The 26,432-nt window shown below is 40.4% G+C and overlaps 1 protein-coding gene across 3 annotated transcripts in view; it reads right to left on the bottom strand.

Annotated features, from left to right (window-relative positions):
- The window catches only part of LOC120867013 (aminopeptidase O (putative)), a 418,141-nt gene that overhangs the window by 305,433 nt on the left and 86,276 nt on the right, over positions 1 to 26,432 (bottom strand). For all 3 annotated transcript variants that reach the window (XM_040245140.1, XM_040245125.1, XM_040245132.1), the window contains exons 3-4: positions 24,553 to 24,719; positions 842 to 995 (exon numbers count right to left, since the gene is read on the bottom strand). In XM_040245140.1, coding sequence (XP_040101074.1) covers positions 842 to 995; positions 24,553 to 24,719 — 321 coding nt within the window. The remainder of the gene's footprint in view (positions 1 to 841; positions 996 to 24,552; positions 24,720 to 26,432) is intronic.

Genomic DNA, 26,432 nt, shown 5'->3' with positions numbered 1-26,432 from the left:
AAATGAGCATCTGTATCATTGCTCTTAGCTGAAAGGTACTGACTTCGTGACTTTGTGTCAATAGGAAAAAAAGACTAAACTGAGATGGGTGTCAAGGTCACCCTGGAATAGAGCATGATGCAAGCACACTTCTGTGCCTCTTATGTGCATTCTCCTTCCTTTTGGTTCTGAAAACTAGATACAGCTGAAAGCCCAGGCAGGAGGCTACAAGTGAATATCCAAAGGCCCCCACTAATTTTTAAAAGCTTTGATTTTCTCTGATCCATCCTGAAAAAGAAGAAATTGCTACTGAAATTAACAGAGCCCTGACCCAGCAAGATTCTCATAACCTAATGGCCTTCTGACAGCTTCCTCGTGTCCTGAGCTCCAAGGAGGCTAACTCTCCCCACTGAGGGAGGGCAGCCCCCACAAGCGCATGGCTGATAACAGGCAAGGAATCAAAACAGCAAAGTGTCCCACAAAGTAATCCATCAGACAAGCACCTTCTTTCCATTCAGTTGTGCTTTTGAAAAAATAAGTACCGAAAACCAAAGTTAGAAGACGTAGAAGGAGATAAAGTATTGAATCTGATGATTCTGTTGACTTAATGAAACACATAAAAATATTTCACCTGACTATCCAGAGGATCTCATATATATTTCTTTTTCTTTCTGCATAAACACTATGCCCACATTTCTGCCTCTCAACTCTCTTTTGCTCCCAGTAGGGTTCTTCCTGCTTTGATTAATCATATTTTGGTTTAGTTTCTCAGCAGGAATGACTCACATTCCCAGTGCTTGGAATAAATGCATCATACTGCTCCCTCAAGTGTTTGTTTTTCAGCAAGTTCCCAAGTACAAACCTGAAGTCAGCTTCAGAAGGTGAGAAGGATCTCTCTGTTGCCAGATCATTTGATGAGCAGATCTCCGGCTTCATTTCTGTCCAGGATCCCACTGCAATTGTGAAGGTGGAGGCTGGCATTGGCATGGTGACGTAGTAATGCCAACTTGAGTAGTCTACAAAGAGAAAGAGAAAAAAAAAAATGAGGCTAATGCATGGTCCTGGACCTTACTCTGTATTTTTTCTCTTTAGGCACTTGAAGAGCTTGTGTGCTAAGTTGAGATGAGCTACTTCTTGGAGGTGGGGCATTATTCTAGGTCTCAGCAATAGAGAGATGATAGATTCAGCATAGCCAAGAAGATTTGGATCTCTTCCATGGATCAGTTTGAAGCCCTTCAAGTGAGGCTATAAATAAAGGGTTGAGGCGGTCACTAATAGCTACAAACACATAAGGACAGAGGTTGTATGCTACTATGTAGTCAAGAACATATCTTATCGATATTGCCAGCACAGTACTTGGCATAAAAAAGAAGATGTTATGTTGAATGAGTGAATAAATGACCATTTCTGTGCTGCCAAACTACTTTGTCTAAATTCAATTCAGGTCACTCTAAAATGGATATAGCAAAAAAGAAAAAGAAAGACTAGGAAGGAAAGTATATGGGTTTTAGCACCAACCCTGAAACTACTTATTTATGGAAGTTCAGGTCTTGTCTTTCATCCTTTTTATCTGTTAATATATTGGGGTAGTCCCCTTTCCTCATCAAGCAGATGAAAAACAGAGCTTGAGAGGTTCAGGCAAGCCAAGGACTCCCAGCTAGTTTGTAACAGGGCTGGAATTTGTAGCTGGAGCTACCTACCACAGCCAAAAGTGTACCCCCTCCACTTAGTCCAAACCATAGAGAAGGTTCTTACCAAAGGAACAAATGATTGATAACTTATAACATTATGCTTCTTTTTTTCTTGTAAGATGAGGAAATGATTTTAATGTTACTGAAATCTCAATGTATCATTCAGCCTGACTTAACATATTTTTTTTCTGAGCAGGTGTTATAATTAGTGGTGTTATCTTTAGGGAATCTAGTATCACCTCACATTATGGAACACAGTGCTTCACTTCCCATAGTGGGAGCTACCGCTAGAGTAACACTCCCAGCCTCTCTTTCGGCCCCTTGCTAACTCCTTTTGAGGAGCTAGTCTTCTCTTTCTTATTTTAAGTTGCTGAGGGTTAAACACTCATAGAATGGCCTGTTGTCGTCCAGTTTGGTCAATTGGTGGGTAAAGTCAAATTCAGGGTTGAAATATTAACAGGCCTACATTGACCAGCAGACTTTTAATGACATTTTTCAAAGTGCTTTATCAGTAAAAATCAGTAATAAAGGTTGGATTTTGCTCTCCATATACTTGGATTTTTTTAAATCTCAACTAATCTGATATTACTTTGCCAACAAAGGTCTGTCTAGTCAAGGCTATGGTTTTTCCAGTAGTCATGTATGGATGTGAGAGTTTGACTGTGAAGAAAGCTGAGTGCCAAACAATTGTTGCTTTTGAACTGTGGTGTTGGAGAAGACTCCTGAGAGTCCCTTGGACTGCAAGGAGATCCAACCAGTCCATCCTAAAGGAGACCAGTCCTGGGTGCTCATTAGAAGGACTGATGCTGAAGCTGAAACTCCAATACTTTGGCCACCTCATGCGAAGAGTTGACTCACTGGAAAAGACCCTGATGCTGGGAGGGATTGGGGGCAGGAGGAGAAGGGGACGACAGAGGATGAGATGGCTGGATGGCATCACCGACTCGATGCACAAGAGTTTGAGTGAACTCTGGGAGTTGGTGATGGACAGGGAGGCCTGGTGTGCTGTGCTTCATGGGGTCACAAAGAGTCGGACACAACTGAGCAACTGAACTGAACTGAATCTGAACTTTGGAAGATTGGAGGGGTCATTAGTTATTACCCTCTGAAACTGACAATTTAGATAGAAAGAAGTATATTACAGAACTTCTCTGATAAAAATCAAAATTTTAAATAGGAAACAAAAATTTAAACTTAGGACAAAATGAACATATCTCAAGTTTGAATAAACAAGATATGCTATCAAGTTTGGAAGTCAATAGAGGAGATACCTGAAGAAGGAATACAGAAGGGCATGCTGCTGGAAACCCTTTACAGAGGCAGCCATTCTCTCAAACTTGCTTGTAAGTTTGATACTGGTTCTGCAAAGAGTGGCTACTCTTGAGATCACTTTCTCCACAGCTGACTAAGAAGCTGAAGACAGGCTCCTCTTTAAAGAGAACCAAATCCAGTGATGCTGGAGACAATCTGATGATACGCATAGCTTCTCCTGGGCTTGAAGAAAAACCACTGCTGTAAAAAAGAATGGCTGCAGTGATCCCAGGCCAGTAAGAGGAAGGTAGAGACAATCCCAGCAGTCGTGACAAAAGCCTGACATGGATCTGACATGACATGCTGTACTGAGTCTACAGCCCTAATTTTTCTGCTTTCCCATAACTGCCTCATTCTCTGCAACCTGACACCTCCCCTACAGTTGCTCCAGTGAAGAACTTCAATTTGGACTGGACAACACAATGAGAGCTGGCGTAAGTTGGGGGGTGGGGAGGAGGAGATATGAGAAGAGGAAAGAAGGTATGGGAAAAGAGTGAAATATCCTAGATTTTGAATATCCTAGGTTTAAAAGAGAAATTTCAAATAACAATCCTCTCTGGATCACAGGGCTGTGGTCTGGTCATTCTATCTCTGAAACCTATTTTGGAGTGTTGTTGAACATGGGCTGTTGAACCTTTCTTTCAAAAACTTCAGCTCCTTGGTGGGGGGGAGAGGTTCAGTAAATAAACAGCAACAGTGAGGCTTGCAAGTAAAAATGGAAGATTAAATACATATCTGATAAAGAGTTAATATCCAAAATATATAAGGAACTCATACAACTCAATAGCAAAAAAACCATATAATCCTTATTTTAAAAATGGGTAGTGGAACTAGGTTGCTTTCTCCTAAAATCCAATTAAAGGACAGTAAAAGGATTTTTTTTAAAGGCATAAACCAAAAAGAACAAGGAGAATAAAATAGGAGACAATTACCCACAAAATACTGGAAGCCAGAATGCAGGTGGTAAAAGAGGAAAATGACATGGCAGCTCTGAATCCTAAGTCAGCTGGGAGAAAGACAAGAATCACCTCATTTTATCCCCCAGATCCTCCCAAAAGGATGTGAGTAGAGGTGCTAAACTAAGCAGGATGGGTCGGATGACTCACAAGGGCTCAGATCCCTGGGTGGCCACCCTTGTTCCTCATACCTGGGCTACCTGTCTCCACCCCCCCCCAATACATACTAGCAAATAACTGGAGGTTTATCTTCCAGAGAATAAAAGAGAGGGTCTCTGAATGTAGAATGGCATAGTTGAAGCAAATGAATGGGATTAAATGAACAAATGCTGAGACCACCAGCCTTAGGTGTGTGCTGTGCTTAGTAACTCAGTCCCATCTGACTCTCTGCAGCCCCATGGACTATAGCCCACCAAGCTCCTCTGTCCGTGGAATTTTCCAGGCAAGAATACTGGAGTGGGTTGCAATCTCCTACTCCAGGGGATCTTCCTGACTCAGGGATTGAACCTGTGTCTCTTGCATTTCCTGCTTTGGCAGGCAGATTCTTTACCATTACCACCAGTCATTTCCCCTTATTCGACAACCAAGTTTTTACCTCCAGGCAGGAAAATGAAGAAACCTGACAAGCCCAAGAGAGACAACCAAGGATACTGAAATTGGAGGTTTCCTATGATTTGTCTATGATGACACTTACAGATGACAAGGCCTATGCACTCACTCAGTGCTCCAATTACATTTTAGTCCTCTACCTACAAATGCCTACAGACAAATCAAGGACCTTCAAGCATCTTTAGAAAGCCCCTAATGCAAAACAGACAAAACCAAAAAGAAGCAAGCAACGTGGAGGACAGTGAACACGCTAGGAGAAAAAAACTTCAAACAACACCAAACAGATACATAATGAAAGTTCAGAGAATTTATTGCAGTAGAGAATTAAAAAAACAAGAGAGAAGGAACGGAAAACCCAATAATAGGAGTGAGATGGAACATAAAGCTGAAATCTCCCCAGAAATAAAAGAGACAATCTAATATCCAAGTAACAGAAGCTCCAGAAAAAGACATCAGAGAAAATAGAAGGAAGAAAACTGTTGGTTAAAAAATTTGAGAAAATTTCCCCAAATTTAAGGGACCATGAGTTTTCAGACTGAAAGGGCACACAATATCCAGAACACCTGGTACAAGTCCACCTACATTATGATACATCATTATGAAATTTAGAACCCTGAGGATAAAGGCAAGATCTTACAAGCTTCCCAAAAGAGAGAGAAAACAAAAATCACTTACAATAGGGACATTTTCAGACATGTAAAGTTTTTTTTTTTTTTTTTTAAATTGCCTCCCACACATTCTGTTTTCTGGAATCTACTAGAGCATGTAAATTATGCTTCAGAAGGAGGTAGTAAACCAGTAAGAGGAACACAGATGATCCAACATAAGAGAGACACGAAAGGGAAAGGAACCTGTAGAATAATGGAGAAAGGCATTCCCAGGAACCAGCTGTGCACCCAGTAGAAAGTGTAACGTGCCCTGCAGGGCAGAGTATATGGCCCCAGGAAAGACTGCTTCAGGAAGATGAAACTGAGAGAAAATCTGATGTATCTGAGCATCTGTAAAGATTTAAATAACTTTTTAAAGAATCTTGGGGTTGGCAAATAACGTAGAAAACCAAGCAAAAGAGAACAGATAATAAGGCTATTATTAATTCCATGAAAAACTAGCATGTAATATAGAAATAATAATATAATCAGAGTTGCACTAACAAACATAGATATAACAATATGTGATGAATATTGATCTAATCAAAGCTATGATATTAATTATATTGTGAAGATAATGTTTTGGGAAGGGAGCATGTATGTGATGGAGTGGGTAGAGCCTGGGGAAGAGTACCAAATCCTTATCTGCCATAGTGTGAAAACCAATGCTGAACAATCAAGCATCTTACTGAATACTATGAACATAAGTATCAAATAATCAAATAAAAAAGATAATTTTTGAAGTAAGAAATATATGCTGGAAGTACTGAGGGCTGCTCTTTTGGGAAGGGAGTATAATAAGCCCAATTGAACTTTTGTGTGTGTGTTTTTTTTTTTTTTAATTTAAAATAACACAATTGGTCAATTAAAAGAGAATCTTATCAGAAAAAGAACAACATTTTTGGTTCTGAGAAACTATTAAAATGATAAAATATAACTCAGAAGAGGGAATTTCACAATAAGGAGTAGGCATTATTCTACTAAGAAATTCTTTAAGAAAAAAACATTGGTAATGATTTTTTGATATAAGATCAAAAGCAAAAAGAAATAGGAGGAACTACATCAAGCTAAAAATGTTCTACATAGCAAAAGAAATCAGCAGTGGAATGAAAGGGAAATCTACTGAATGAGAGAAAGTATTTGCAAACCACACATCTGATAAGGAGTTAATATCTAAAATATGCAAGGAACTCATGCAACACAATAGCAAGAAGGCATCTAACCCTACTTTTAAAATGGGTAGAAGACCTAAATAGACATTTTTCCAAAGAAGTAACTCAAATGGGCAAGAAGTAGACAAAAAGGTGCTCAGCATCAGCAATCATCAGGTAAATGCAAATCAAAACCACAGTGAGGCATCACCTCACCTATTAGAATAACTGTTTCCACAAAGCCGAGAGATAAGTGCTGGCGAAGATGGGGAAAAAAAGGAAGCCTTGTGCAATGTTGAGGCGAATATAAAATAGTGTGGCCACTATGGAAAACATTATGGAGGTTCCTAAACATTTTTTTTTTAAAATAGAATGCCTCATGATCCAGCAATGTCACCTCTGGGTATATACCTGAAGGAAATGAAATCACTCTCTCAAAGATATCTGCACTCCATGTGCATTACAGAATTATTCAGAATAGCCAATAGCCAAGATAGGGAAACAACCTAAGCTCCGAATGGTAGATACATGGATAGAGAAAATGTGATACACACACACACACACAGACACACACACACGCAGAATATTATTTATTCATTAAAAAATCCTGCCATTTGCAACAACATGGATATACCTTGATGGCATTATGCTAAGTGAAATAAGACAGACAGGAAAAGACAAATACTGTATGATCTCACTTACATGTGGAATCTAACAGAAAAAAAAAATTAATAGAAGTAGAAAGTAGATTGGTGGCTGCTAGTGGTGGTGGGCAGAGGACAGTTGGGAGGGAGAAAGGGTGAAGGTGCTCAAAGGGTGCAAGCCTCTAGTTATAAGTAAGTTCTGAGGATGTAGGTACAGTGTGGTGACCATCGTTAACAATATTGTACATCTGAAAATTGCTTAAGAGAGTAAATCTTAAAAGTCCTCACCACACACACACACTATATAACCATATGACTTTATTTAATCATCATTTCACAATATATACATATATCAAACCATCACATTGATCATCTTAAACTTACATAATGTTACATGTCAATTATATCTCAATGAAGCCTCGAGGGGCAAGAATGAAATGCTATACACAATAGGCTTTCTCCCTATGTTCCACATGGAACTTTTCAACTGCTTTTTTGCTGTCCTTCTGGTTCCTGTACCGTCCATTTAGTACATGGACAAGATGAGACATGGAAACAGCAGAAGCTGAAGCTGCTGTCAGAGAGAGCACTGCTAATGGAGGGGGAGTATCTATGAGACGCCTGCAGAGGGCCATGGAGAATCCACAAGACTGCCCAGTCGCGTCACGTCCCAGCGTCTTCATGAGGATGTCTGTACCCTCTCGGTGATGTCAGGAGGGCTCAGGAGGCCACAGAGGGGTGTGGCAGACGGCTGGAATGAGATTAGCAGTTTTAAAAAGTCAAACCTTAAGATGACCTAGAGTTTGGGAGCAAGGTAGTGAAAGTGATAACAGGACCTGAGTCAAGTCCAGTGAAAGTGTTTTCGGTCTAGCATGGTCTCTCCACAGTCTTCTGGGAAGTTAAATAACAGAGAGAAAAGGACTCGAGGGGGAAATGAGTTGGAAACATCTCCCAAACCCATATTTTAAATGTTCAATATGACTGTCTCCTATACAGACCTCAAAACTTGTTATTATTATTATTTTTAGATTCCTCTACTTAGTGGAGCTCACATGGAAGAAACTGTTTTACATTTCAGGCTTTTAAAGCAAAAAAGTTTTCTAGGCTACCAAGCTACCGTCAAACAGGGGCAGATAACTAGTCCGGGCCACGTACGAACTGGCCAGGAACCCACTTCTCAAAAAGACCCTAGTTGGACTCTTCTCAGAAGCTTCCCAAGTTCCAATCATGGGCTTCTTGCACAACCCTGAGGAAATCTGGAGCTGGTGCTGCGACAACAGAATGCTTCAGTAGGGTTCAGGGGGAGGCTCTCACTAGCTCATTACTATGAGGGCAGGTCTAGGAACCTCATTTGGTAGAAAACTCTCTCCTGGGTTGTCTGCTCATGGATTATTCCACTGAGTCCAGTCTTGCATGACGACCACCCAGTGCCACGGGGAGGTAGCTGCTCGGGAAATACCTGACCTCACTTTCAAACCATACTGCAAAGAAAAAAACAAATGCAAATAACAAGGGGAATACTGCTCCAGAAAGCAGAGCATGCATTCCAAAGACAAAGAGAAATAATTTCTGGATTATCTATTGTTTGGGATAAGCCTGCCTTGGAAAGAGAATTGACAAGAGTTTATTTCTCTTAAAATGTCCACAGACTGAGTTCTAGCTCTGGAATCTGATTGCAAAGTTTCAATTCTCTGATCCACACCAGTTTGGGCACATTGCTTAATCTCTCCATGCGTCAGTTTCCTCATCTGTAACAAAGGAATAATCATAGTCTGTACCTCACAGCATTATGTGAGGATTAAGTTAGGTAACACACACAGAAATCTCTAGGCATAGTAACTGGTGCATAGTAAGTGCTGAAAAAATGTTAACTGCTGTCTTTACAGCTGCCTCCCCCTGTTGCTTGGGCTGACTTTCTGGCGGCAGAGACTAAGAATGTCGAAGGTATGGCTGCCACATGTGCACTGAAGCCTGTGGCCTGATGAGGCCCACAGACGGGGTTTAAGGTTGAATGGCATTAAAACACTGCACACAAAGCGATCCATTTAAAGGAGAATGACAGCCCAAAGGGGGCATCCTGTATGACTTCATATGGAATGGGCCATTTGGAGACTATTTAAATAGTGTTTACTTGAAATGAGCCATCCTCGATGAAATAGACAGTGAATGCCTTCATTTTCCTTTTTGATTCAATCCACTTGCCCTAGACTCCCTCACTACACCAGCTGCAAAACAAAGAGAACATGCTGTACTTGAAATCACCCAGAGTTTTTCCTCTGCCGAGGCCAGAAGCCCATCACACCACTGGATGATTTCACGGCCAGGACGGGATTCATTAGTAAGACGCCCAGGGAGGGGGCCCATAGGAAGGAGCCCAGGGGAAGTGGTGCACACTAACTGTGCAGGCTTGAGCAGCCACCCAGCACACCTCCCTCTTGGGCCTCCTCGAAAAGTTCTTGCAAGCCACTATGCCATCTAAAATCCTTATCCTTTCATTGTCTCACTAGTAAGCCAGATATATCAGATACTGTTCTTAGAATTGTGCTAGCAGCAGCTACAAGATACAAGTAAACATTTTCATCTTCAATTCAGGACTGAAATTTTCCTTAAAGATGACTTTCTTATGATAAGAATTTGAGATGGGTAATTTTTCAAATTGTAAGCTTTGAAAATTATACTTATAACTGGAAATTACCTCAATTATTTCCTTCATATACTATTCTAAAACACTGTCCTATGAATGGTTTTGAAGATTCTTTAGGGTAAGAAAAGTGGGGAGGAAAAAAGGAAGAACATGCTGGAGTATTTCGTTCACAGGAAGAGAGAGAACTTTTTTACGCTAAACCTGTGAAATACTTTGCTAATTATTTGAAGAAATTGTCCTTACAAAAAGAAAAAAAATTCAGGAAAAAAATCAAGATATTGTAGTTATTTCTATATATCAATCATGCCTACTAATAGTAAATTAAATATAAAATCTATGGAACATCAGTGTACTATTCTTAGAGGAGTCCTGGATATACTCAATCAACACACACCAAAGCCACAGCCACACCACACACAAACACTCTGCTTCCAACAGAGGCAAAGGCTGATGATTTATGTTTGCAGAGTTATGCATTCACCAAATTACTTGTTCTTAAAGAGCTATCGTTTCACTGAAAATTAAAACAGGCACTTAAATTCTCCCTATTAAAAGATTTTCCTTTATGTTTTAAACTTTTCCACTTTAAGTTAGACAAACAGCATGAAGCATTTGGAAACATCAAATTGATACATGCTTTTATTTACATATCATATCTCTTTACTCAATTCTTCTGTAGCGCCTGCTTCTTTCCTACCTCAAGCTTGTTTCTTTCTCTACCCACTATTCCTAATTTCAGATTTTCCTGCCGGAACTACTGCACGTGTCACTCCTTCGTATTACAAATTTAAAATGCTTGATGGTATGTATAGGAACACATAATATACGAGTGTGAATTTATAAGTATACAGAGATACACTATATTTAAATTTTCTATTACATATTTTTATATATTTACTATAATAAATACAATGGATGCATAACAAAGTAGGTAAAGCTCCCAGTTTTGGTTGCGCTTCCTTTTTTGGCTTCGTTCTCTGGAGGCTTTCAGCAAACCCCAGCTTTTTTTTCTTTCACTACTTTTGAGATGCCGAGTCTACACGTTCTGGTTTTATGAGCTAGTGCCACCCTCCTGAATACCCATGGCGTGACTGTCTTTCCTTAGTTCTTTTCCGCTCTTGCTCAAGGGCGGGAACTGGCACCAGAACAAAGGAGACAGTAAGACGCCCTGGGCTGGTATGCAACCAGCACTGCCTGACCAGGGCCACACGCCAGATCATGCCACCCGCTTCTCAGGCACTGATGCCACCCGGCAAGGCTTCAGGTTTCCTTTCCTGGCAACATGGTACCGCCTATGGCACAGGAGACCCAGGAGAGAATGACCTTCAAGATCATTCCCGTGAACCAGGTAGAAGAGCGCCACCTACTGAACCCAGAACGCAAGCACCGGCACTGGTTCTGAGGTTTTCCCTCGTGGCTAATGGACTACCTAAAGGAATACGTTTTACCAGGCTTGTTATGCCAGGTCTCACCCGCACGCTGACCTGTGTGGATAACCTAGTTCTCCTTAAACTTAAATACAAGGTGGATGGGCAAACTGGTCACCAAATCATTCTGTGCCAGAGGGTCACGAGTGTGCTTTAGTACTTTACTCACATGAGAAAATTCATGAATGTCAAGCCTAAGACAAACATTCACAGCAACAAGACACAGGCCTGCTGGAATCATGATTATCCAAAAGAAATCACGATGACTTCCCTGTCTGTCAAATACAGTAAGTGCAATACTAGGAGGGCAAGCAAGAACTAGTCAAAAAGCAAGTCACAAACAAAAGCATGAGCTGATGTTTAGGAATGTGCAGGGCGTTATGTGGGGTCTTATGGGGGGTGTGACAGGGCAGAACACAGTCCTCGGTCAGCAGCAGCTTTCTAAAGAGGAAAGATGTGTTCACCCTGTACTCCGACCCCTTGAAACACACGGATGCATGCTAGCCCAGAATAAAGTTGCCTCAGTTCGAGAAACAAGGAGCTCTCTCTACTTTGCATTCTCTCTTTGTGAAAACACTTAATCATAACCATTTCTAAATGTCTTTTAATTCACCATTTCCTCAGACGTAATTCTTGGTCTCATACAGTCTAAATAGTAGTATTGCTCATTTTGAGCCATCAAAAGGAAAGAAAAGTTGGTTTTCAATGGCACACAGCGGGGGCGGGTCCGGACCCTGAAGTCTTGGCTTTCCCCTGGAATTTCCCACACAAAATCAAGAGAGAATGTCAGGGAGCTGGTCTATTGGGCATGCCAGAGAGCAGCATTTTGCCCAGGATGAAGTAATGTCTACATTCTCCTACTTTTGCACAGAAAAATGAAATCAGATCTTAAGCAAGGGTACATAGTTTTTTTTTTAAACATCTTTCACTTGTTCATATGCTTTTTCTCCTACAATTGGAAGAAGTTTCAGTTAGTCAGTCTTATTCATTTATTTGTGGCTTCCCATGAAAAAATATAACTGGAGTGGTTTTTTTTTAATTTCCTAGGAAGTAGACCCTGCAAAAATAAAACAAAATTAAATTAACAACAACAAAATTACCAAGCAGGAGGAAATTAGAATGTACTACGCCATTTTTTTTTTTCCTTTTAAATACTGAACCTGGGGAAAAGGTATAAACTTCAATCAGAGGCAAAACTAAAGGAATGACCCTGAAATCATTTTTGTTACTATCAATAGTGATTTTGAATGCTGCTTCCATGAACCTATTATATCTGTCTGATTACAGAGAACACATTTATTCAACAAATAGGTACTGAGTACCTGTTATATACAAAACACTGTACTGGGCATTGGGGGTCTCTGAGCTTAATTGTTTAGCTACATTTTGGCAGGGAATGCAGGCTGACAATAATATACAGGTTAACATTTCTGTCTGCCCAAGTGACATTATGCTGAGCAAGTTATATAATAAAGGAGCCAAATGAGTCAAACTAAATCTATGGTTTTGACTTAGCCTTGTTGAGAAAAAGGATAGTGACTTCTCAGCTACTAAAATTCTTATGACAGTCATCACACTACCATCTAAACCATTAGCCTTCTTCTTTAAAATAGCCAGGAGGAATGACTTCCCCCACGCAGTAAGAACGCAGAGGTCCCTCATCTGATTTCCATCCCCTGCCCAGGGTTGTTATCATTTCGGGCGTCGTTATCTGCCTCATTACACTGTGCTGCTCCCAGGTGCTTTGCTTCTTTCGGGAAATCAGCTGATGACTGGCAAATGTACTAATCAGGTTGATGTGTTGCTGTGATGGAAACTGTGACTTGCCGGTTGGGTTTTGCTGCTCATGTTTTCAAGGATAGCTCATTGTTTTAAAGGGCATTGTGCACAACAGAGTGGAGGTCCTATGAGACCAATCCACCAATCTAGAAAACATGATTTGGAAAGAAAGTAATAGCATCTTGTGTCCACATATCCTTTTTCTCCAAGGAGTACAGACACATTTGGAGATATTATTCCATCCTCAGAACAGCCATTTGGGGCAGAGGGTGTTGTGACTGTACTTGCCTGGCTGTCCTCTGATAAACCCCAGCTGCTGGGCTGTGTGAGGCATGCAGTATGATGCAGAAAGTTCTTTCTCCTGGTCTAGCTAAATCCTCCCTCAGTGTGAACTGGAAAAGTCTACTCTGAGGTATCACATAAGGTGTAAGTTGTATATAAGCAAAACCCAATTAGCATCTACTTTATTATAACCATGCCTGATTAGTAATTCTGAAAAAAAAAAAAGATATCCATAGATATACTCTTGGTGGTATTTAACATAGAAAATGTTAAAAGTCAACTCTTGTTTTAATTTTTGATGATAACCTTCAAATAGATATTGAAAGGGTCAGAAGACTTTTTTCTTGGAAAGCGCTTGTTAGTAAATATTTTAGGCTGTGTAGGCCCTGTAATGCTCAAATTCTCCAAGCCAGGCTTCAGCAATATGTGAACTGTGAAATTCCAGATGTTCAACCTGGTTTTAGAAAAGGCACAGGAACCACAGATCAAATTGCCAACATCTGCTGGATCACTGAAAAAGCAAGAAAGTTCTAGAAAAATATCTATTTCTGCTTTATCGACTATGCCAAAGCCTTTGACTGTATGGATCACAATAAACTGTGGAATATTCTGAAAGAGACGGGAGTACCAGACCACCTGACCTGCCTCTTGAGAAACCTGTATGCAGGTCAGGAAGCAACAGTTAGAACCGGACATGGAACAACAGACTGGTTCCAAATAGGAAAAGGAGTACGTCAAGGCTGTATATTGTCACCATGCTTATTTAACTTATATGCAGAGTACATCATGAGAAACGCTGGGCTGGAGGAAGCACAAGCTGGAATCAAGAGTGCCGGGAGAAATATCAATAACCTCAGATATGCAGATGACACTACCCTTATGGCAGAAAGTGAAGAGGAGCTAAAGAGCCTCTTGATAAAAGTGAAAGAGGAGAGTGAAAAGGTTGGTTGAAAGCTCAACATTCAGAAAACTAAGATCATGGCATCTGGTCCCATCACTTCATGGCAAATAGATGGGGAAACAGGGGAAGCAGTGTCAGACTTTATTTTTGGGGGGCTCCAAAATCACTGCAGATGGTGACTGCAGCCATGAAATTAAAAGATGGTTACTCCTTGGAAGGAAAGTTATGACCAACCTAGATAGCATATTAAAAAGCAGAGACATTACTTTGCCAACAAAGGTCCGTCTAATCAGGGCTATGGTTTTTCCAGTGGTCATGTATGGATGTGAGAGTTGGACTGTGAAGAAAGCTGAGCACCGAAGAACTGTTGCTTTTGAACTGTGGTGTTGAAGAAGACTCTTGAGAGTCCCTTGGACTGCAAGGAGATCCAACCAGTCTATTCTAAAGGAGATCAGTCCTGGGTGTTCATTGGAAGGACTGATGCTAAAGCTGAAACGCCAATACTTTGGCCACCTCACACAAAGAGTTGACTCATTGTAAAAGACTCTGATGCTGAGAGGGATTGGGGGCAGGAGAAGGGGATGACAGAGGATGAAATGGTTGCATAGCATCACCAACTCAATGGACATGAGTTTGAGTAAACTCCGGGAGTTGGTGATCGACAGGGCGGCCTGGCGTGCTGCGGTTCAGGGAGTTGCCAAGAGTCGGACATGACTGAGTGACTGAACTGATACCGATAGTGATTGCAGCACCAAAGCAGCCATAGACAATGGCTGTATTCCAATAAAACTTTATTTACAAAAACAGGCAGTAGGCTGGATCTGGCCAGTGGGCTGGATTATCCAGATACAAAGGAGTCCTGCCAAACAATTTCAAAGTTCACATCTGCAGTAGTGTAAATGATTTCACACAGACATGTAGCACTGCTTTAATTACTGAGTGATAATGAGAAAAGAACGTAAGAATGATGCTTTTGGTGGGTAAAGGCTAAATGACATCAGAGCATGCTGTGTAAGCAAAAGCTTTACGGCATATGGAAGAAAAGCGGTGGAGAAGATCATCACGTGGCTTAGGGTAGAATAGGAACAACGACCTCAAAAGAACCTTCGCGGAGCTGTCAGCACCACATACATATTGTAAGGAGCATTTTCATTCCAGCAAAATAATAATCTTTACATTAAATTGAAGTTGTTCATTTAAATTTTATTGATTTAATATTTGGTCTGCATTTAATTTACACTTTATTTTGACATGACAGATAGATGAGTTACAAGCTTACATTTATAGTTTTAAAAATATTATTCTAATACAAATAATTTAAGTCAACCCTGGTGAATCAGGAGAATTTTTCCCCTCTGAAAAGTAAAATAATGCTCAAATTTGAGAAAAACTGCCAAACACAGCTTTTACATCTGAGCTGCAAGGGCCCAATCATGACTGAGAAAGTATGTAGGCTTGTCAAGGTGGGAGTTGGAAGATGCAACTCCCAACATCGCATCTTAGGAAGTGTAGTTAGTCATCATCACAAGTAAGCCAGAAATGGAGGCTGGAGGAGCCCAGGTATCGATGCCTGCTTGAGACCTCTGTACAGTGGTGAATTTACTCAATCAATTTACCAAGTCAGGGAAACGAGCAGGGAGGGTTAAAAAAAGATGCTGTGTAAGTCCCAAAGAACTTCACTAGACAATTCACAAGAGGGGCTGTGTGCATAACTAACCTGTCATCTGTTGAACAGCGAGGGGATTTCAGGAAGCACAGAAGTGGACAGTGAATGGAGCTAAGGGAAATCCACAGACTTTATCCTGTCTATTGAAACACCCCAGAGAGGAAAACCAAGAGCATGATGGGGCAAAAATACTGCAGAATAAAGGTAAAAGTAAATATTGTTCTAAGGACTCAGAAGAACATGCCTCAGAAATGAATTTACTACTGGAAGGAAAACAAGTTTGGAATACTGGCATCCCATTACGATACATGAAGATATAACTTTTACGAAAAAAGATAAAAAGCCATGAGAAGCCTGGAGAAGGAACTGGCTATCCACTCCAGCATTCTTGCCTGGAAAAGTCCATGGACAGAGGAGCCTGGCCGGCTGCAGTCCATGGGGTTACATGATTGAGCACGTATGCATGAGGGTAGAGGGAGATGGGCTGGTAGCAATAAACTGATAGAACTGAAAAAAAAAAAAAAAACCTGTGAGAAGACAACTAGCTCAAACAGTACAACACAGTGAGATCAAAAGACAACAAAGTAACCAAAAAAAGCTTAAGGAAGAGCTGCAAAGATTATTACAGTAACAACCTATAATGGAATTACTAAAGAATAAAATGTCTCTATGGAAAATCAGTGGTATAAAGTATAAATAAAAAATGAAAAGGCAAACCATACAGTCTAGGAGAATATACTTGTGATACATATCTGACTAAAGGCTAGAATATCAAATATATAAAGAATATCAAATATATAAAGTTATAAATTCTCATAATCTAACAAAAAAACAACAAAATGACTTGGAAGAGACATTTTTTAAAGGCATGTACAAGAATTGCATGAAAGTTGCTCACCATTATTAGTTATCAGAGTAATGCAAACTAAAACCACAAGATAGTATTTCACCCCAGTTTAGAGCTAAAATTAAAGGGACCGACAACATCCAGTGTATGCAAAGATACACAGCTATTGGACTCTCCTAAACTTCTGGTGGAATGCAAAATAACTGAATCACTTGGAAACAGTTTGCCAGATACAAAGTTAAAATACATTTATATGATCCAGCAATTCCACTCTTAGGTATTTACCCACGAGAAATTAAAACCTTTATCCACAAAAAGACTTACACAGAAGTATTCACAGAATACTTTTCATACTATACATGACAAATTCAAATGTCCGTTAACAGGTGAGTGGATAAACAAACTAGTTTACTCATACGATGGATTATTACTCATCAACTTTTTAAAAATAATAACTATTGATACTCACAACAACGTGGGTCTGTCTCACACTCATGTTAAGTGAAAGAAGGCAGACACAAGAGTACACATGAATGACTCGATTTACAAGAATGTTTAGGAGAGGTAAAACTAATTTATAGGCATGGAGATAAGATCAGTGGTTGACTGGAGTGGGGTTAGGGAGAAATCAGTCAAGTAGCGATGGCAAAGGCACAAGGGGATTTCTAGGTAGTAGAAATGTTCCATATCTTCATAGGGGTGCTGATTAAATGCATTTGTTGTTGGTCAGTTGCTAAGTTGTGTCCAACTCTTTGTGACCCGACCGACTGCAGCATGCCAGTCTTCCCTGTCCTTCACTATCTCATGGAGTTTGCTCAAATTCATGTCCATTGAGCTGGTGATACTATCTAACTACCTTACCCTCTGCCACCCTCTTCTCCCTTTGCCTTTAGTCTTTCCCAGCATGAGGGTCTTTTCTGATGAGTTGGCTCTTCACATCAGGTGGCCAAAGTATTGGAGATTCAGCTTCAGCATCAGTTCTTCCAATGAATATTCTGGGTTGATTTCCTTTAGGATTGACGGTTTTGATCTTCTTGCTGTCCAGGGGAATCTCAAGAGTCTTCTCCAGTACAATTCAAAAGCATGAATTCTTCAGGGCTCAGCCTTCTTTATGGTCCAGTTCTCACGTCCATACATGACTACTGGAAAAACCATAGCTTTGACTATAAAACCATAGCTTTGCCAGTAAAGTGATGTCTTTATTTTTTAATGCACTATCTAGGTTTATCATAGCTTTCCTTCCAAAGAGCAAACACCTTTAACTTCATGGTTTCATTCACCATCCACAGTGACTGATTTTGTGTTCTTGGAACCCAAGATAAAAAAATCTGTTACTGCCTCCACTTTTCCCCCTCTATTTGCCATGAAATGATGGGACAGAAGTCATGATCTTAGTTTTTTGAATGTTGAGTTTTAAGCCAGCTTTTCCACTCTCTTCTTGCACCCTCATCAAGAGGCTCTTTAGTTTCTTTTCACTTTCTGCTATTAGAGTGGTATCACCTGCATATCTGAGGTTCTTGATATTTCTCCCCACAATCTTGATTCCAGCTTGTGATTCATCCAGCCTGGCATTTCTCATGATGTACTCTGCATATAAATTAGATAAGCAGAGTGACAATATATAGTCTTGACGTACTCCTTTCCCAGTTTGGAACCAGTCCATTGCTCCATGTCTGGTTCTAACTATTGCTTCTTGACCTGCATACAGGTTTCTTGGACAGGTAAGGTGGTCTTGCATTCCCATCTCTTTAAGAATTTTCCACAGTTTGTTGTGACCCACAGAGTCAAAGGCTTTAGCATAGTCAATGAAACAGAAGTAGATGTTTTTCTGGAATTCACTTGCTATCTCTATGAGCCAACAGATGTTGGCAATTTGATCTCTAGTTTCTCTGCATTTTCTAAATCTAGCTTCTACATCTGGAAGTTCTCAGTTCATGTACCATTGAAGCTGAACTTGAAGGATTTTGAGCATAACCTTACTAGCATGCAAAATGAGTACAATTGTCTGGATCAGAAAATATACCAATAGCCACCATTCTGGGGAAAAAAAATACTATAGCCATTTCCCAGTTGACTAAGAGATGAATCAAACTTAGATCAAGAGTAAAGAAAGTCTGAATACTTACTGCAAATATAATTTGAAACTGGATAAAAATGTACAACAGTGATTATAATTCCTTGAGAAGATTTAAAATAAAAACAAAATATATAGATAATATGAGTCTCAAATTCCAAATTATATTAATTAAAACTGGAGAATGTGGGCAAGAGAAATTGATAGAAATAAGTGAAAAGTGTTAGTCACTCAGTCATGTCCACCTCTGCGAACCCATGGACTGTAGCCTGCCTGGCTCCTCTGTCCATGGACGTCTCCAGGTAAAAATATCAGAGTGGGTAGCCAATCCCTTCCACAGGGGATCTTCCCAACCCAGAAATGATCATTAAATTCCTTATATAATATAGAATAAAGTCAAGAGCTTTTGCTTAATTAAATTGTGAACATCCACTTATGGAACACTCTATAGTATTAAAAATAACGAGGAAGCTCTTTATGGTCAGATATGAAATTGTCTATAAGAACATTATTCTAAAAGGGGGATCATTACACAAAAATGTGTACAGCATGTTATGTTTTGTGCAACAAAAGAGGAAAAAATATACTGTATAAAGGAAGCTGGTGACCTTGGTTGCCTTGGGGAAGGGTTACTGGATAGTTGGGAATTAGGAATAAAAAGAAGACATCATAAAATTTTTTTATCCTTTGTTTATTTGTAAATGAACCATGTAAACATGACTTATTTTTTAAAATTAAATTTTTAGATGTATAATTTGTTTTGTTTTGACTTTGAGAATAAAGTAAACGTTCATTAAACACTTTGTTACATGTGTAAATCTAATTTATGATGAAGAAGACATCACAAATCAGAAAAGATTCATTAAATGATCTTGGATGCTGGTTTTATATTTGAAAATAAAAATGTTTAATCCTTATTTCTGGAGAAGGAAATAGCAACCCACTCCAGGATTCTTGCCTGGAGAATTCCATGGACAGAGGAGACTGGCGGGCTACAGTCCAGTTCAGCTCAGCTCAGTTCAGTCATTCATTCATGTCCAGCTCTTTGTGATCCCATGGACTGCAGCACTCCAGGTTTCCCTGTCCATCACCAACTCAAGAATTTACTCAAACTCATGTCCATTGAGTCAGTGATGCCATCCAACCATCCCATCTTCTGTCATCCCCTTCTCCCACCTTCAATCTTTTCTAGCATCAGGATCTTTTCAAATAAGCTGGTTCTTCACATCACATGGCCAAAGTATTGGAGTTTCTGCTTCAGCATCAGTCCTTCCATTGAATATTCAGGACTGATTTCCTTTAGGATGGACTGGTTGGATCTCCTTGCTGTCCAAGGGATTCTCAAGAGTCTTCTCCAACACCACAGTTCAAAAGCAACAATTCTTCAGTTCTCAGCTTTCTTTATAGTCCAACTCTCACATCCATACATGACTACTGGAAAAACCATAGCCTTGACTAGATGGATCTTTGTTGGTAAAATAATGTCTCTGCTTTTTAATATGCTATCTAGGTTGGTCATAGCTTTTCTTGCAAGGAGAAAGCGTCTTTTAATTTCATGGCTACAAGTCACCATCTGCAGTGATTTTGGATCCCCCCAAAGAGAAGGCAATGGCACTCCACTCCAGTACTCTTGCTTAAAAAATCCCATGGACGGAGGAGCCTGGTCGGCTGCAGTCCATAAGGTCCCTAAGAGTCGGACATGACTGAGTGACTTCACTTTCACTTTTCACTTTCATGCATTGGAGAAGGAAATGGCAACCCACTCCAGTGTTCTTGCCTGGAGAATCCCAGGGACACAGGAGCCTGGTAGGAAGCCGTCTATGGGGTTGCACAGAGTCAGACACGACTGAAGTGACTTAGCAGCAGTTAGCAAAATAAAGTCTTCACTGTTTTCATTGTTTCTCCATCTATTTGCCTGAAGTGATGGGACCAGATGCCATGATCTTAGTTTTCTGAATGTTGAGCTTTAAGCCAACTTTTTCACTATCTTTCACTTTCATCAAGAGGTTCTTTAGTTCTTCGCTTTCTGCCATAAGAGTGGTGTCATCTGCATATCTGAAGTTATTGATATTTCTCCCCACAATCTTGATTCCAGCTTGTGTTTCATCCAGTCCAGTGTTTCTCATGATGTACTCTGAGGCTGCTGCTGCTGCTAAGTCGATTCAGTCGTGTCCAACTCTGTGCGACCCCATAGACGGCAGCCCACCTGGCTCCCCCGTCCCTGGGATTCTCCAGGCAAGAATACTTGAGTGGGTTGCCATTTCCTTCTCCAATGCATGAAAGTGAAAAGTGAAAGTGAAGCTGCCCAGTTGTGTCCAACTCTTCGCGATCCCATGGACTACAGCCTACTAGGCTCCTCTGTCCATGGGATTTTCCAGGCAAGAGTACTGGAGTGGGGTGCCACTGCCTTCTCCACATGATGTACTCTACATACAGGTTAAATAAGCAGGGTGACAATATACAGCCTTGACATACTCCTTTCCCTATTTGGAACCAGTCTGTTGTTCCTTGTCCAATTCTAACTGTTGCTCCCTGACCTGCATACAGATTTCTCAAAAAGCAGATCAGGTGGTCTGTTATTCTCATCTCTTTAAGAATTCTCCACATTTTGTTGAAAATTGTTATCTGTTGAGACCATTCAGATATGACCTAAATCAAATTCCTTACGATTATACAGTGGAAGTGACAAATAGATTCCATGAATTAGATCTGATAGAAAATGTGCCTGAAGAACTGTAGAGGGAGGTACATGACATTGTACAGGAGGCAGTGATCAAGACCATCCCCAAGAGGAAGAAATGCAAAAAGGCAAAATGTTTGTCTGAGAAGTCACAAATAGCTGTGGAAAGAAGAGAAGTGAAAGACAAAGGAGAAAAGGAAAGACATATCCATCTGAATGCAGAGTTCCAAAGAATAGCAAGGAGAGATGAGCCTTTCTCAGTGATCAGTGCAAAGAAATAGAGGAAAACAATCGAATGAGAAAGACTAGAGATCTCTTCAGGAAAATTAGAGATACCAAGGGAACATTTCATGCAAAGGTGGGCATAATAAAGGACAGAAAGGGCTACATTCCCTGGGATCACAAAGAGTCAGACATAAGTTAGTGACTAAAGAACAACAGTCCTTATTTCTCAACAGTGACCAGATTAAACTACAAACAGATTACAGAGTGAAGTTACTAAAAAATAAATTAAAATTAGATAAAAATATTAGAATAAAACAGGTGAATCTTAGAGCCAAGAAAGACTTCTCAAGAGAAACCTGACATATCTGACTATATAAAAATTAAAATGTCGTATAGATCAGAAATATTCTATAAAATTAAAAAGTATACAAAAATTGAGAAAAAATACACAGATATAAGAGATTATCTCTCTATTTCATTTTATTTTTTTTTGAATGGGAGAACAGATTACAGATTTTACGTAATAGAAGTTTTATGTCACACGAGAGCCTCCATAATGAAATGAAGACCTGAAGAAACAGACCTGTGCACTTGTGTGCTGGGTTTGATGACCAGTGGACAGTCAACTCAGGAACAGTCAGGTGGAAAACTGCACAGGCCACGGTGTGTGAGAAAGAGCGTGGAACCTCCATGCCCTCTCCAGGGGTACCGTTCTCCTCATGTCTCCATGTGGTAACTAATCAGGAAGCCCCAGGAACTTTATTTTTTAAAGATCCAATCAAACTACAAGACAAAACAAACTTTCGGAAACCTCACTAACATCTCAATATACAAATGGGCAAAGGAAATTAACAGATAGGAAATGGAAACGGCTAAGGACATATGACAGCTCATTGATAATCAAAGTAATCCAAATTAAAAAGAAACCTTCTCTTGCCTATCAGATGGGTGAAACTCCAAGGATGAGGGGGCCTCCTTCATAACTACTGATGGATATGTAAAGTGTCACAACCTTTCTGAAAAACAACTTGAGATAAGTACCAACAGCCTTCAACAGGCTCAAAACTTTTGACTCGATAATTCTAAGTTTATATAAACTATCTCCTCAGAAATTTAATGTGACTTTATTTATAATAAGAAAAAACCTTGGAAACAATACAATTGTCTGTAATATGGAAATATAATAAAATCTGATATACTCATAAAATACTGTGCAGACATTAAAATCATTAATTTCAAAAATACTTAATGTCTGGAAAGACATCCAAGATATACTGTAAGTGAAAACTGCTATATGCTCTGCTGGCAATTTTTTAAATGACAATGTATAATATATACATAGATTTTAAATACCAGAGGGAAATGCTACAAAATGTTAGCAATCATTTTCTTTAAAATTAATTTTATTACTTTTCAGTTCAGTTTAGTTCAGTTCAGCCCCTCAGTTGTGTCCAACTCTTTGCGACCCCATGAATTGCAGCACGCCAGGCCTCCCTTGTCCATCACCAACTCCCGGAGTTCACCCAAACCCACGTCCATTGAGTCAGTGATGCCATCCAGACATCTCATCCTCTGTCGTCCCCTTTTCCTCCTGCCCCCAATCCTTCCCAGCATCAGAGTCTTTTCCAATGAGTCAACTCTTTGCATCAGGTGGCCAAAGTATTGGAGTTTCAGCTTTAGCATCAGTCCTTCCAATGAACACCCAGGACTGATCTCCTTTAGAATGGACTGGTTGGATCTCCTTGCAGTCCAAGGGACTCTCAGGAGTCTTCTCCAACACCACAGTTCAAAAGCATCAATTCTTTGGTGCTCAGCTTTCTTCACAGTCCAACTCTCACATCCATACATGACTACTGGAAAAACCATAGCCTTGACTAGACAGACCTTTGTTAGCAAAGTAATGTCTCTGCTTTTAAATATGCTATCTAGATTGGTCATAACTTTCCTTCCAAGGAGTAAGCGTCTTTTAATTTCATGGCTTCAATCACCATCTACAGTGATTTTGGAGCCCCCAAAATAAAGTCTGACACTGTTTCCACCATTTCCCCATCTATTTGCCATGAAGTGATGGGACCAGATGCCATGATCTTCGTTTTCTGAATGTTGAGCCTTAAGCCAAGTTTTTCACTCTCCTCTTTCACTTTATTACTTTTACTTTTTGTAAATTTTAAAGTTTTTATAATAAATGATGGAAGAAGACACTATATTTAGATGAAGAAATATTACAATCACAGAAACTTCACCTCGCATCAGCAAGCTCCAGATCTCAACTGAAAGTGTCAATTACAACAAGTAGGAAATTCACAGAGAAAACCTTGGTGATGCATCAGTACCTGCCTTCCATCTTTCTTACACACCTTTGACTCAAAACTTCATGGCCCAATAGAGTAAGAACAGAGCAATACCAGGACCACTCCAGTGGGCAGCCAACAGGAGAGCTATTGCTCAGCATTACAAATAACCCTGCACAGGCTCCATGACCAAAACACAGACAACTCACTGTAATGGTGTTTCCACGACACACTTGCCTGTCCAGAAAGTCTTCAACCAAGACCACCCACTTATGGTCCACAAACCATCAGGTGAACGATCCTCCTCAGCATCCCAGGCATGTCCGACTCTTTGCGACCCCATGGGCTGTAGCCTAACCAGCTTCCTCCATCCATGGGATTTTCCAGGCAAGAATACTGGAGTGGGTTGCCATTTCCTTTTCCAGGAGATCTTCCTAACCCAGGGATTGAACCCAGGTCTCCCACATTGTAGGCAGAGGCTTTACCGTCTGAGCCACCAGGAAGGGAACTGCCTTAATAATCTAAGAACTGATAACTCTGGCATGAAGAGCCCCACATGCCATGCGCAGGCTCCCAAGTGCCCTTCCCCATCCCCTGGTGTTTTCTCTGGCAGGATGTTTTATATCATGTTCAGTCCAACCCAGCTAATAAAGGAGCTCTTTTAAAGCTGAGAAAAACCCTGTGTATTGGGTTCCTGGGTCCAACATGTGTGCAATACATAAAGAAGCATGGAACACATGTACAGTACCTTCCCGAAGCTGTGTTGGCTTCGCAGAATTCTCCCCGCTCATTAAAACAACCAAGGATGCAGCTGCTCGAACTGTAGCCTGCCATGTTGACATGGCAACAGGTGGCTCCTGGCATGGAAAAAGGGCCCTGTTGTTTATGGGAGATCCCACAGTATAAACACATGGCCTGCAGAAGAAAGACAAAGAAACAAAGGCGAAGAATCTTTAAAATGAGTTGTCACTTTCCTTACCACCATGGTAGCAAATGTTAAGTTGAGCTTTCAAAGAGAAAATATCTGAGACTTTGTAGTTTGGTTGGTTTGATTGGTTTCAAAGCATCTTGAACTGACATCTGCCAAGGGCTATGTGAATAGCTGAGTGGTTATTTCTCACAAATGAATTACTTAAATATGTAAAGAGGCTTTTTTTCTAAGGGGAAAAATATTTTTTGGATAAAGTTTTAAATACTAGTCTGCCAAGTTAAAATTTACATTACCTTGCCCTTCCCCTTAGGCCCTTACGCCTTCAAAACAAAAAGAGTTTTAGAGACATTCTTACAAAACTTTTGGAAAATATTCTGGAAAAGAAAATATGTTTAGTGATACTGAGACATTAATACTTGGAAAAACAAGCTGGTGGTCTCAAATGCAGTGCTGGCGGGCAGATACCCCCAATCTTGGAAACCACCATCTCAAATGGAACCCTTGTGGGAATCCTTGTGCGGAGGCCAAGAACAGGGGTTGGCATATAAACAGGACTGTAGGTCACAACAACCAGGCTTGTGATGGGAAGGCCAAGGGCAGAGTTGTTACCAAAGCGAGTATAAGAAACCAATGGCATGACATTGGGGCCCATTCTGCTACAATTAAAAATACAAACCTACACACACCAAGAATAATCCATTCCGTGATAAATCACAAAGAGAAATGGAAAAAAATCTCTGAGATCAAAGAAGTCTATTCTTTTAACAGCACTGAATAGAAGGCATGGACTGACCCTTGGGAAGACATCTTAGCAAAATGTTTCCACTTTTTGTTTTTCAAGAGTTATGGCAAGTATGATATAGTTTTAATCAGCTTGATTTATGGAGTAAATGATAAAAGTGGAGTGCCACCTCTCTTGCATAAACTGGTTTTCCTTTTTAGAATAGTTAACACTATTATGACTGAAGATTTATTGTATTCTTACAGTGAGCAAGAACACACAGAATGATGACCCCACTCCATCAGTCAGGGTCCAGAAAGGAAAACACAAACCAGTGTAGGTCTTAATAAACAGAGGTAATTTAATTTAGGGGATTGGTCCTAGAAGTAATAGAAGTACCAAGAAGCCAAACAGCAGACAGTGATGCAACCCAGAGATTAGCTACAGTGGTAAGGAGCTGTGACTCCATGGGTTGGAGGAGCTGCTGTTACCGAGTGCTCTGGGCTCACAGCAATAGGAGTCATTTGACAGAAGCCAGATTCACAGTGGAGAATGTCCGATGGGTGCAGGGACCCGGGAGACTCAGGCATTGCTGCTGCTGCTGCTAAGTCACTTCAGTCGTGTCTGACTCTGTGCGACCCCATAGACGGCAGCCCACCAGGCTCCTCTGTCCCTGGGATTCTCCAGGCAAGGACACTGGAGTGGGTTGCCATTTCCTTCTCCAATGCATGAAAGTGAAAAGTGAAAGTGAAGACACTCAGTCGTGTCCGACTCTTAGCGACCCCATGGACTGTAGCCTTCCAGGCTCCTCTGTCCGTGGGATTTTCCAGGCAAGGGCACTGGAGTGGGTTGCCATTGCCTTCTCCCAGTCATTGCTAGAGACACCAAAATAAGTAGAAAGAGGAGAGGAAATTGTGTGTGTGTGTGTGTGTGTGTGTGTGTGTGTGTTAGTCTTTCAGTCTCCAGGCAAGAATAC

Source organism: Oryx dammah, unplaced genomic scaffold (genome assembly GCF_014754425.2).
Source record: "Oryx dammah isolate SB20612 unplaced genomic scaffold, SCBI_Odam_1.1 HiC_scaffold_1, whole genome shotgun sequence".
NCBI classification, from domain to species: Eukaryota; Metazoa; Chordata; class Mammalia; order Artiodactyla; family Bovidae; genus Oryx; species Oryx dammah.
Note: the sequence above shows the minus strand (reverse complement) of the source record. Positions and strands in the feature narration are given on the sequence as shown.